Source organism: Oryx dammah, unplaced genomic scaffold, assembly GCF_014754425.2.
Source record: "Oryx dammah isolate SB20612 unplaced genomic scaffold, SCBI_Odam_1.1 HiC_scaffold_15, whole genome shotgun sequence".
Lineage (NCBI taxonomy): Eukaryota > Metazoa > Chordata > Mammalia > Artiodactyla > Bovidae > Oryx > Oryx dammah.
This window is the reverse complement of record NW_024070199.1, coordinates 49,139,240-49,150,638: the sequence shown is the minus strand read 5'-3', so window position 1 is coordinate 49,150,638 and position 11,399 is coordinate 49,139,240. Positions and strand designations below refer to the sequence as shown.

Below are 11,399 nucleotides of genomic sequence, written 5' to 3'. Positions count from 1 at the left end.
ATTTGCATATGTATGTCCATAACCTGCCCTCATCTGCACACCTCTGCGCACACCTGCACGCGTCTGTACACACCCATCCACCGTGTGCACGCTTGCTAACACCCGCATGCCTGTGCCCACAGGCCCGCAGCCTGCAGGCTGTGCCTAGACTGGTGAAGCTCTTCAACCACGCCAACCAGGAAGTGCAGCGCCACGCCACAGGTGCCATGCGCAACCTCGTTTATGACGACGCGGACAACAAGCTGGCCCTGGTGGAGGAGAACGGCATCTTCGAGCTGCTGCGGGCGCTGCGGGAGCAGGACGACGAGCTCCGCAAAAACGTCACAGGTGGCCTGGTCCCCACCCGCTACCCCGCCCCTCTACCGCCCAACTCCCGCACCTCCCTCCGCCTCTTCCCTCGTTCCCCACGGCCATTCCTTGGCACGTCTCTTTGGAGCCAGCCTCCACCCCAGGGCCCATGTCCCCAAGGGTCGTCCTTTCTGCCCTACTGCAGCCCCATGACCCTCTGGGTCACACCCAGGCTGTCCCCAGGAAGGCTGGCAGGTGAGGCTGGCAGTGCCCCGCAGGAAGAGGTCAGGAGCCTCCTTCCTACCACCTGAGAAAGAGGGGCTGGAGGCCTTGGAGGTCCCCAGAGGTGGTCCCTGACCACAACCGTGGCCCACCTGCCACAGGGATCCTGTGGAACCTGTCCTCCAGCGACCACCTGAAGGACCGCCTGGCCCGGGACACGCTGGAGCAGCTCACAGATCTGGTGCTGAGCCCCCTGTCGGGGGCAGGCGGGCCGCCCCTCATCCAGCAGAACGCCTCTGAAGCCGAGATATTCTACAACGCCACCGGCTTCCTCAGGTGCGCCGGGCGGCTGTGGGGCCCTGAGGTCCAAGGAGCAAGGTGGAGCCACTGGGTTGGCGGGGCCGGGGCCCCTGGGGGAAGTGGACGGACCCAGCAAGGCAGAGGTGCTGACCCACGAGTGGAGCGGTCACCAGGTGTCCCCCGCCCGGCCAGATGCCAACAGACTGCAGGCTCAGGTTTCTTTAAATCAGGGACTTGAGCTGACATTTCTCACCTGCCCCCACCCCGGACAATTTGAGGAGTGGATGGGGGTAGGTGTGCAAAAGTGTGGGAACGACAGTGTCCAACAGGAACCAGGAGCAGGAGGTGCCGGGGGTGGGCCCAGCGCGGGGCAGGGGAGGGAACTAGGGCCCAGGAGCTCAGCCTTGGGTTCAGCTCGCTGTGGGGTGGCTCTGCCTGGGGTCCCTGTACGGGCCTCTCACCTGTCTCCACCCGCAGGAACCTCAGCTCCGCCTCCCAGGCCACTCGCCAGAAGATGCGTGAATGCCACGGGCTGGTGGATGCGCTGGTCACCTACATCAACCACGCCCTTGATGTGGGCAAGTGTGAGGATAAGGTGAGGGCCGGCCTGGGCCCGGGGGCCCCGGGGGCGCCAGCCCGCTCTGACCACGGTCCCCTCCGTCCGCAGAGCGTGGAGAACGCCGTGTGCGTGCTGAGGAACCTGTCCTACCGCCTGTACGACGAGATGCCACCCTCGGCCCTTCAGCGGCTGGAGGGCCGGGGCCGCCAGGACATGGGGGCACCCCCGGGCGAGGCGGTGGGCTGCTTCACTCCACAGAGCCGGCGGCTCCGAGAGGTGGGCCCAGACTGGGGCGGGCGGGCAGAAGCAGGGGTCCCAGGCGACCTCAGCTGACCCTCCGTGCCCTCCTGCCCAGCTGCCCCTCACAGCCGATGCCCTCACCTTTGCTGAGGTGTCTAAGGACCCCAAGGGCCTCGAGTGGCTGTGGAGCCCCCAGATCGTGGGGCTGTACAACCGGCTGCTGCAGCGCTGTGAGCTCAACCGGCACACGACCGAGGCGGCGGCCGGGGCGCTGCAGAACATCACCGCAGGGGACCGCAGGGTGAGGCGGTGGGGCCAGGCTGGGCAGGATGGGAAGGCGGGGGCCGCTAAGCGGCAGCAGGGGGGTGAGGTCAGCGCCCCAAGGCACGGGCCTTGGCTCCTGAGGACCTGGGTTCTGTGCCGGACTTGAGGGAGGCGCCAGGAGGTCTGGGCTGGCAGGGCCTGAGCCGCGGGCGGCTTGGGGCGCCAAGCACCTCGCTCACCAGCCCCCTCCTGCCGGCAGTGGGCGGGGGTGCTGAGCCGGCTGGCTCTGGAGCAGGAGCGCATACTGAACCCGCTGCTGGACCGAGTTCGGACCGCTGACCACCACCAGCTGCGCTCACTGACGGGCCTCATCCGAAACCTGTCCCGCAACGCCAGGAACAAGGATGAGATGTGTGAGTCCGGCCATCCAGCAGCCTGGGTTCCGCCTCCCCGGTGGACCGGGCGCTTGCCTGGACTCTGCCTTTACTGCCACCCTGGGGCCAGCTTCTGGGAGGCCGGAGTCAGTGGACAGGCAGGCCCGCCAGCTCCCTGGGGGAGCAGGGGACGGCAGGTGCCACGGGGGCGGCAGGGGGAGGGGCAGTGGAGACCCATCTCCCCAACCTCCTGGCAGCCACGAAGCTGGTGAGTCACCTGATCGAGAAGCTGCCCGGCAGCGTGGGTGAGAAGTCTCCTCCAGCCGACGTGCTGATAAACATCATAGCTGTCCTCAACAACCTTGTGGTGGCCAGTCCCGTGGCTGCCCGGGACCTGCTCTACTTCGACGGGCTCCGCAAGCTGGTCTTCATCAAGAAGAAGCGGGACAGGTCAGGGCCCAAACCCTGTGCCCACCCTGCCCCCCGCCTGGCCCTGCCTTCTGGCCGTGCCTGTCACCCCGCTGACCCTGCCCCCCACCCCCCAGCCCTGACAGTGAGAAGTCCTCCCGGGCGGCCTCCAGCCTCTTGGCCAACCTGTGGCAGTACAGCAAGCTCCACCGAGACTTCCGGGCGGTATGTTCCTGTGGCCCAGGGCAGGCGGGGCTGCGAGCATGGGGTGTGGAGGCGGGACAGCAGGGAAGCCACGTTGCACAGGAGGCCTGGACGACCGGGGCCTGCTGCCAGCATACTGGAGGTGGGGCAGCACAGCCCTGACTCTGGGTCCCTTCTCCACTGCAGAAGGGCTACCGGAAGGAGGACTTCCTGGGGCCGTAGGCGAAGCCTTCCAGGAGGAGAATGCGATGTGACCCAGCCTCCTAGGGAAGGGCTCAGCTCAGGGCTGCTCGCCAGCCAGCCTGGAGGAGAAGGCCGAGGATGGCCCAGGGGCCTCTCGCTGGAGCCCTGTCCACATGCGACGTGAAGGCCTGGGCCACGGGGGAGGGGAACGAGGGCTTGCAGCTGGGGAACTGGCTTCTGCGGGGCATGGGGGGCAGGGCTTGAGGCTGCTCTGATACCTGGGGGGGTGGCCAGGTCACACTGGCAGAGGCGGTGCTGGCTGTGCCCCAGCGGTGCCTCGGGGCAGCCAGCAGTGGGAATAAAGGCGGCCGTGGACGCAGCCCCTCGTGCTTCCTTGACTGGTCAGGTCTCAGGGTGCAACAGTGTCCCCAAGCACAGCCGTGCTTGCCCCTGAGGACACTCCCCCTGGGCCCATGCACAGATCTCTCTGGTCAGGGGACACAGGACCGTGGGAGGGAGCGTCCCAACAGCAGGAGAGCCGGCGGAGGGCAGAGGCGGACGGCAGAGGCGGCCTCGAGCTGAATGAGACACCTGTGCAGAGGAATGGCCTCTTCTGGGCAGTGTGCCCGCTGCCGACTTTAGGGCCACCCGTCGGGTTGTGCTCACATGGCACCTGCACCCCAACGTCTCTCTACCCTGCCCCGCCCTGGGGTGCCCTGACAGCTTCGCTCGTACTACCTGAGGCTTGGGGTCCGGGAGCTCTGGGCCTCCTCCCCACCCCACCATGTCAGGCCATTTGGTCGTGACGCTCCCACAGACAGTTTACAACAGACTTTCCTGCAAAGCTCAGCACCTGCAGTCTGTAAGGGGCCTGCCCCCCAGGGGCCGTCCGGCTCACAGTGGGACTGGAAGCAGTCACGGCCTGGGGCAGGGAGGCCTGAGGAGGGCGCTCAGAGAGGCGCCTGAGCTGGCTCAGGGTGGAGGGGCAGCGTTTGAGGGGGCGGCCAGGCGTGCCGACCAGGTGGCCACGTGAGACAAGGGCAGGGTCCAGGGCCCTGGGTGCTGAAGCTCCAGTGCTCTGGCCGCCTGATGCAAAGAGCCAGCTCGTTAGAAAAGACCCAGCTGAGAAAGACTGCGGGCAGAAGGGGTGACAGAATGAGATGGTTGGACGGCATCACCACGAAGGACATGAATTTGAGCAAGCTCCGGGAGACAGTGAAGGACAGGGGAGGCTGGCGTGCTGCAGTCCATGGGGTCACAGATTCAGACATGACTGACCAACGGAACAACCACCAGGGCCCTGGAGGGCCCAGGGTGGAAGTGAGGGGCCTTCCACCCAGGATACTGCACACCTGCTTCCTGCCGCAGGGGAGAGGCTGAGACTCGGGTGGGATTCAAAACGTCTTTATTTCTGGCAGGAGGTGGACACCTGGGGCTGGGTCCACTCTCCTATCCTGAGGTCCCAGGACTGCAAGTAGACAGGTCCTGCTGTGTGGGATTAGAAACACCCGGCCCTGCCCCCGGCACCCCGGTAACCCTACTGCTCCAGGAGGCAGGGCTACACGTCGTCCTCCGACACCAGGCAGTAGAAGTCCGTGCGGGCACTGTAGTTCCGGGAGCCGAGGTCCGACACATCCACCTCACTGCCTTGGCCCTCTCCGAGCGAGACCGCACTTGTGTGCGGTAGAGCTGCTGGCTCCCCAAAGACAGGCCCTCGTACACCTGGGGAGGGGCACCGCCAGGCCTCAGGCTGGGCCGCACACGGCCTGCCTCCTGCCAGGCCACTCCCTGCTGTCCCTGCAGCATGGTGGCCCTTGCGGTTCCCAGGCAGGCCCTGGGCCCAACCGCCTCTACGGAAAGAGGCAGTGGGAGGCGCTGGAAGTTAAAGCCATCCATGGCTGCAGGGCTTGGTCCCCACCACCTGGTGCCCTGAAGTGGCCCCTTCACTTTATGCTGCCTCCCTCCAACTCAGGCTGAGCTGCTCGGGGTCAGGGGTGGGGCTGGTGGGCCTACCCAGGTCCCCCTCAGGGTCGGGGTCCAGCTCGGGGTCCAGGGTGCGACCCTCTGGGAGCCGGCCTCGCACAATCAGCATGGGGTCCTTGTCGTCCTGCAGCCGGGTCTGGGGGTCTCCCTCCATTGATCTGTACTGCACCTTCCGTGGCAGCGCCAACCGTAGCTCTTTCCAAAAATCGGAGGAAGGCGTCTGGAGGCAAGGTGGGGCAGTTAACGTGTGTGACTACGTGAATGGGGGCTTGGGGGGGTGGTGGTGCCAACACATAAAGACCCTGGCCTCCTCGGCCCCCTCCGCTCCGGGGTCCCATCCACAGCACCCCGTGCACCCCGCCCCTCCGCACCACAGAGCCGGGCTTCCAGAGCAGCAGGGTCACCAGGTGGCGATGCTGGCGCAGCAGGCGCAGCGCGGGGTGCGCGGGGTCGCGCCGCTGGCCCTCGAAGGTGATGAAGATGGGTCTGCGCGTGAGCTCCAGCAGCCGGCACAGGCCCTCCCTGCGAGGGCGGCACTGTCAGAGCAGGCGCGGCTGAGGCCCGCCCAGCCCAGCGCGGGACCCACCGGAAGCTGTGACTGCACCAGGCCCGGCCCAGGAAGGCATCCGACAACACCACCACAAGTCGCCGGCAGCGGCTCAGGCTCACCAGGAGGTCTGCCGACGGCTCTGCAGGACCCGGGCATCAGCGGGGGCAGCACAGACTGGGCCCTGGAGGGGCGGGGCCCTGGGAGGGGCCGAAGCCCGAGGCGCGGTGGGGCGGGGCCTGGAAAGGCGGGACCTGTGACCCAGCGGGGGCGGGGCGTGCACCGGGGCAGGGCGGGGCCCAGGGAAAGGGGCGATGGGCTCGAGGGGGCGGGGCCCTGGGAGGGGCGGGGCCTGGGAAGGCGGGATCTGTGACCCAGCGGGGGCGGGGCCCAAGCGGAAAGGGCTGGGGCGCCGGTACCCGCGCGCGGCAGGAGGTCGCGGTCGTCCAGAAAGAGCTTGTAGCCACGATGCCGCTCCAACTGCGGCTTGAGGATGAAGTTCACGAACTTCCGGTCCTCAGGGCTGTCGCTGTAGGAGATGTAGGCGTCGTAGAGCTTCCCGTCTACGGACAGCGGCGGGTCAGTGCGGCCGCCTTCCCGGCCTGGACCAGCCACCTTCAGGGTCCCCTAAACCTCCCCCCTGTGCCAGGGAAGCCAGGCAAGGCCCCCAGACGAGACTCGGCAGATCCTGGCTCAAGCACCGCCTGGATTCGTCCTCAGCACAGGATTCCGGGTGGAGGCCTTCTGCCCGCCCCGCGCCCTCCTGGGCTGCACAGGAACACCCCTCTTCCAGAGCCCTCCAGGGACGGATGCCTCCTCACCCCCACCTGCAGACTGAGCCTAGGGAGGCCCCCTTCCCCCACGTCCGGGCCCCACGCACCGTTCATCTCCACCTCCCCATACTTGTCTTGGTACCAGAGCAGCACATTGAGCCGACACTTCACGTACAGCAGCGCGACCAGGAGCAGGGCCAGCAGGGCCAAGAGCGAGGCCAGCACCGCGGCCACATGTCCCGCCAGACCTGGGGACAGAGCCGCTGCCTGAGCCTCCCCAGCACCCTCCGGGCCTCAAGTCTCCCCAGGGCTCCCTCCTACCTTGTACCCCAGTGCACCCCCTCACCAGCTCTCCAAAGAGTGAAGGAAGACGAGCTGACGTTCTGGAGGGAGCAGGTGAAGGTCCCGAAGTCCTCAGCTCTGGTCAGGTTGATCCCAAGGACACTGGACACAAGCACCTCTGACCAGTTGGTCTTGACCCTGAGGAGACCAGGCCCCACCCCCTCACCTGGGGCCCGAGAGCATCACTGGATGCCCCAGAGCCCCAGTTGTCTGGGACTCACCCAAAGAGGCTGCAGATTTGGGCTTCCTGGCAGTCCCTAGACCGTAAGCTAAGAGAAACGGCCAGAACATGAAGGGGGTGTGGGTCTCTTTTGGGACAGTCACCCTGATCCTGGGTCCGGGTCCTGGAGGTGCTCAGATCCCAGCCTTGGCCCAGCAGTCAATGAGTAGGTTCAGGCCGTAGCACTCTGCTGGCACCCATGGTGCTGGGTGGTCTACAGGGTGAGTGTCTAGAGGGGCCACCTGTCCCTGTAGCCGCTTAGTCTGCATCCAGAGTGGCACTCTGCCCACGTCGTGGCTGCCCAGTCACTCCCCAGCACATGTCCAGGTGATTATAGACCAGAGTGTAGGTCAGAGAGGCCACTGGCTGCATGTCGCCTGACCCTGGACACCTCATCTCTTACCAGGAGTCCTCATGGAGGTGATAGAGGCTTCCATTGCTCAGCAGCAGCCCATCTTTCAGCCACTGTACTGAGGGCAGGGGGCAGTGAGGCCCCGAGACCACCAAGGCTGTGCAGTTCAGTGTGACCGTGCTGCCCAGGGCAAGCCCCAGGACCTGGTTTCCAGATGGGGACAGGAAGTCAGGGGCCTTGTCGCAGGCTCCTGCAGAAAGAGGACCCAGTGGGTTACCTGTGCCTGTGATGCCAGCCTCCCACTGTGCACAGGTGGTCGGTGGGCCAGGAAAATACCACGGAGGCCAGTGGCACATGCTGCTCGGTAACCACACCGTGTCCATCCACAAGTCCCAGGGGGACAGGGCCTGGCCCTTGGCACGTCTCCTCCCAGCAGCGGCTAGTTCTTACGTGTTCTGCCTGCCCTGGATGTGGCTGCCCTATCCTCAGAGAGGATGTCAGTGTGGAAGGCAGTGGCCAGAGTCATGGCTGAGGTGACCCCACCGCCACCCCAGCCCTGCAGGACCCACCTAGCTGCCTGTGTGCCCAGGACAGAAGCCAGCACACATTTTCTGCGTGCACCCGTGGCCCACTCTGTGGCGTCGAGGCCCTGGCCCCTCAGCTGGACAGTGGTGATTTGGGAGACTTGGGTTGGATATGCCAGCACCTTCAACCTGGTAGAAAGTTGGGGTTCCAGGACCCTCTACTTCTGGCCACAGGCAAGCATTCTCACCTCCCCGAGACCTGAACTTCCTTGTCTTTAAATTGGGGTGATGAGCCCAAGCCGGCAGTCAGAGAAGAAAGCCATCATTTTGGCAGTGAGGGCTCCCAGTAGCCCACATCTACCCACCCAATCCCAGTGGCTCCCACCGGCGCCCACTCCCAGTATCCCTGGGCTTTACGAACCCCCCATGAGCAGGAGAGGGGGAGGGCCCATCTCAACCGCACAGCAGCGTGGAGCCAGCCTGGGGCAGGAGGTGGAGTGGAGCCCGTGCCCACCCTCTCTGACCGTCTACCTGCCATGGTCTGGCTGGGGCCTCCTCGAGGCAGGCTGGACACTGGTGCCACCCACAGCGCCACGGGGCTCCTTGGCTGAGCAGACTGATCCCCCAAGGGCTGAGCAAGATTCACTCTCTGTCCTTGTGGCCGGTCAGTCAGGTCGCCAGGACAGGTCAGAGGCTGCCGCCATCCCCAGGAGCAAGTTAAACAAGAACAGGATGAGTTAACGTGTAACTCTGGCCTCGGAAGCACTGCCTCTGCCCCAGCTATCTTGCGGAAGCCGCAGAGCACCGGGCACGGCCTGGACTGAACTTCGTCTGCCCCAGGGACACCCGACGGCCCAGGGTGGGCAGCACCCCCTGGCACCCTTCCTGAGCCCAGGAGCTGGCCTGGTTCCCAGGTCCTCTGGGACAAGGCTGCCACACACAGACGGGGGCTGTGTACGGCTGCACTCAAGCCTGTACTGAGGCTCCGAGGGGCTGGGGGTCTGGAGTGCCCGGCAGCCTGACTGGGCCTCACTCCCAGCCTGGATGCAGCAAGAACAAAGCACGTGAGGCCAAGGGGTCGAGCAGAAGGGGCCGCGGGGCTCAGGCTGGTCTCGGGGGCAGCCCCCCTTCCAGGCCCTGTGCATACAAATGTCATCTTCAGACCTCAGACTTTCGTCCGCATTGTCCGTCGGTTCTCCGAGGCAAACTCCCACCGACCCACAGGTGGCCTTTCTCTCCCACACAGGGTGGGACCACCGCCCGCCAGACGGCAGCAGCTACACACACACACCTCTTGACACAAAAAGCTCTTAGTGACCTGGGCTGCGGGGCGGGGCAGCGAAGCCCGAGCCTCAGAGCCTTCGAGGACAGCCTCCTGGCTCCCGGGCCCCGGGCACCTGCTCCCTGGCGCCAGGCAGGGTCTCACTGGGCATCCAGTCCTCTCCCTCCTCCCTGTGAGTGGACGCACTGGGGCCCCACCTCCTTCAGGCCCCCTCCCCGCCTGCAGGGCCCGTGCGGCTTTGCGGGAACAAGCTCCCCCAACTCCCTCTGCACAGAGGGGACCCAACGTGGACCCAGGGTTGGCTGGAGCCCCTGCCTTGGCTGGGCTGGGACTTCCTCACAAACGGGTGAAGCACAGGCTCCCTCCCGGCAGGTGGGGGCAGAGGGTCCTGCCCTGAGCCATCTGGAGTGGAGGGCAGCCTGGGAGGTCCCTGAAGCAGAAGAACCAGCCACGAGGGCTGTGAGGGCCTGGGCAGCTCGCACCCCCGGCCCAGAGCAGAAGGTCCAGGGCAACTCCAGTCGTGGCCCCTTGGCCTCCACACACTGAACACCTCTGACCCCTGTCACCCTCGGAGCCTCCTGGAAGTTAAGGCCAGGTGGCAGGTGCCCCCCACACACCGTGCCCGGTGGCCCCGCTGCAACGCTCCCTCTCTGCACAGCCTCTGTGTTGCACCCCCAGCCCCTGCACACCACTCGTGCCTGCACGCTTGGTCCCTGTGCACATGCGCACACTCCCCACACGCCTGACACTATGGCGGTCCACACACCTGGCACACAGCACACACTTGCCAAGTTCCCCAGGGCATACCGCCAAGAGCATCTGTGTACACCCCACACACACACACACACACACACACACACACTGCTCCTCACGCCCACCCTCGGCCTCCCATCACCCCTCTTCCTCTCACAGGCACACTTGCCTCACGCACACACGTGCACACACAAGCTGCTTGCTCACACAGGCCTGATTCTGAGGACAGGCCTCAGGCCGGGACAGGCATCTGAGGACAGGGACGCAGGCTCCCGCTAAGCAGGGAAGGCGTGAGGTCACCTGGCTCCCGCTCTTTCCTCCCGAGGAGGGGATGCCCGCCACTGAGGTCGTTGGCGTGCGCTTGGGTGCGATCGCTTTGCTCAGCTGGGCCCCCGGCCCAGCCTAAAGTAGCACTGCGGCCCCGGATGCATCGCCAGGCACGGCGAGGACCCGGCTCTTGTTTGTGTGTTTTAATCAGAAGTTTCCCGGTAGCTTCCTGGCTTTGCAGTCACATCCTCTCCTAACCCTAAACCCCACCCAGGCACCCCTCCTCCCCGGCGGGCTGGCGGGCAGTTGGTGGTTCTCCCCGCCAGCCCCGCCTGCCCCAGTCTTCCTGTAACTCTGAGTCAAGCGGCTCCTTCCTCTGGGGCCCGCCCCAGTCCACCACGGCCTGGGCCTTCCCTTCTCAGGCTAGGTCTAGAAGGGGCCCACGGTGACGTGTGTGGGGGTCCTGGCCAGCAGACCCCCAATCAGGACTGCCCGCACACCGACAGGAGCTGGGCAGCCTGGCCGGCTTCCCGGACAGCCCTGTGGGCCCGGCACCTGGAGAGGGCGGGCTCCGTGTAGCTCCCCTGGCCCCAGCGAGCATCTCCGACCTGCTGGGGTGGTGCGGCTCCCGTGGAGACTCTCGCCAATGATGGAACCTTGAGCAAGGCTCTCCGGCCCCTGCCCTGGCCACCCCGAAACGGTGAGCAGTTACAAGTGACTTGGGTTATCACGTGGGCCTTAGCCCCCTTGTCTACATAAGGAAGCAGTCAGGAGGCCTCAGCGAGGCCAGGTCGGGGGCAGCCTGAGGTCACCACAGATTCCTCTGCATCCTCCTCCTGGACTGACCTGGCACTCAGCCCAGCACTGGTGGCTGATGGCACTGCTCATGGGAATCAGGCAGGGTCCTTCGTGGCTCCTGTCCCGGCCCTCACCGCTGGGGCAGGGCTTCCCTTGGAGCAGTCTCATCCCACATCCTTAATCTGACCCTTTCCAAGGCGCCTTGCTCAAACACCCCCACCTCGTGGCCCTCAGGGCCTTTGGATAACGGTGCATCTTGCCCTCAGGTCCCACAGACCCTGCCCGCGCGCCTTCACCCCTGAGCCGCAGCTCCTCCAGGGTGCCCCGGTGGGCCCTGAGGCTGAGTGAGCAACAGAAGCACCTGATGGACAGGTTGGTGGGCGCCGGCGGTCAGCGGCCTGCCCGGAAGCGCCCAGGCGGAGGCAACGAGCTAGCTAGTCCCCGGTGTGCCCACCAGCCTTGCTGCCCCCCAGAGCTCCTGCCAGGTTGCCTGCCGCCCCTCAAGCCGGCCGGCGT

General features: G+C 65.9%; 2 protein-coding genes across 6 annotated transcripts in view; one reads left to right on the top strand and one right to left on the bottom strand.

The window, feature by feature from the left end:
- PKP3 (plakophilin 3) overlaps positions 1–3,422 on the top strand; it is a 9,045-nt gene extending 5,623 nt beyond the window's left edge. For both annotated transcript variants that reach the window (XM_040255441.1, XM_040255440.1), the window contains 9 exons: positions 123–327; positions 672–846; positions 1,288–1,405; positions 1,478–1,645; positions 1,725–1,910; positions 2,133–2,286; positions 2,505–2,697; positions 2,793–2,880; positions 3,046–3,422. In XM_040255441.1, coding sequence (XP_040111375.1) covers positions 123–327; positions 672–846; positions 1,288–1,405; positions 1,478–1,645; positions 1,725–1,910; positions 2,133–2,286; positions 2,505–2,697; positions 2,793–2,880; positions 3,046–3,081 — 1,323 coding nt within the window. In that variant the 3' untranslated portion in view covers positions 3,082–3,422. The remainder of the gene's footprint in view (positions 1–122; positions 328–671; positions 847–1,287; positions 1,406–1,477; positions 1,646–1,724; positions 1,911–2,132; positions 2,287–2,504; positions 2,698–2,792; positions 2,881–3,045) is intronic.
- Positions 3,423–4,430: 1,008 nt separating this feature from the next.
- SIGIRR (single Ig and TIR domain containing) lies at positions 4,431–11,330 on the bottom strand. Of its 4 annotated transcripts, XM_040255453.1 has the most exons (10): positions 10,119–11,320; positions 8,315–8,477; positions 7,311–7,509; positions 6,692–6,825; positions 6,453–6,593; positions 5,992–6,135; positions 5,612–5,714; positions 5,397–5,547; positions 5,056–5,245; positions 4,431–4,764 (listed from the first exon to the last, which is right to left on the bottom strand). In XM_040255453.1, exons 2-10 carry the CDS (start codon positions 8,319–8,321, stop codon positions 4,601–4,603), a joined length of 1,233 nt encoding a protein of 410 aa, XP_040111387.1. In that variant the 5' UTR covers positions 8,322–8,477; positions 10,119–11,320; the 3' UTR covers positions 4,431–4,600. The 4 variants fall into 4 exon arrangements, with proteins under 4 accessions (XP_040111387.1, XP_040111386.1, XP_040111385.1 ...); XM_040255452.1 differs by having other exon boundaries at positions 5,612–6,135; positions 10,119–11,330; XM_040255451.1 differs by having other exon boundaries at positions 8,315–11,320.
- Positions 11,331–11,399: the final 69 nt, after the last annotated feature.

Excerpts from the sequence above, each read along its gene's own strand:
- SIGIRR (XM_040255449.1), bottom strand. The coding sequence starts at position 8,939 with ATGACATTTGTATGCACAGGGCCTGGAAGGGGGGCTGCCCCCGAGACC. Across the intron at positions 5,548-5,611 it reads TGGTGCAGTCACAGCTTCCG|GGAGGGCCTGTGCCGGCTGC; the intron begins GTGGGTCCCGCG and ends CCGCCCTCGCAG. Across the intron at positions 5,246-5,396 it reads TCTGGAAGCCCGGCTCTGTG|ACGCCTTCCTCCGATTTTTG; the intron begins GTGCGGAGGGGC and ends CCTTGCCTCCAG.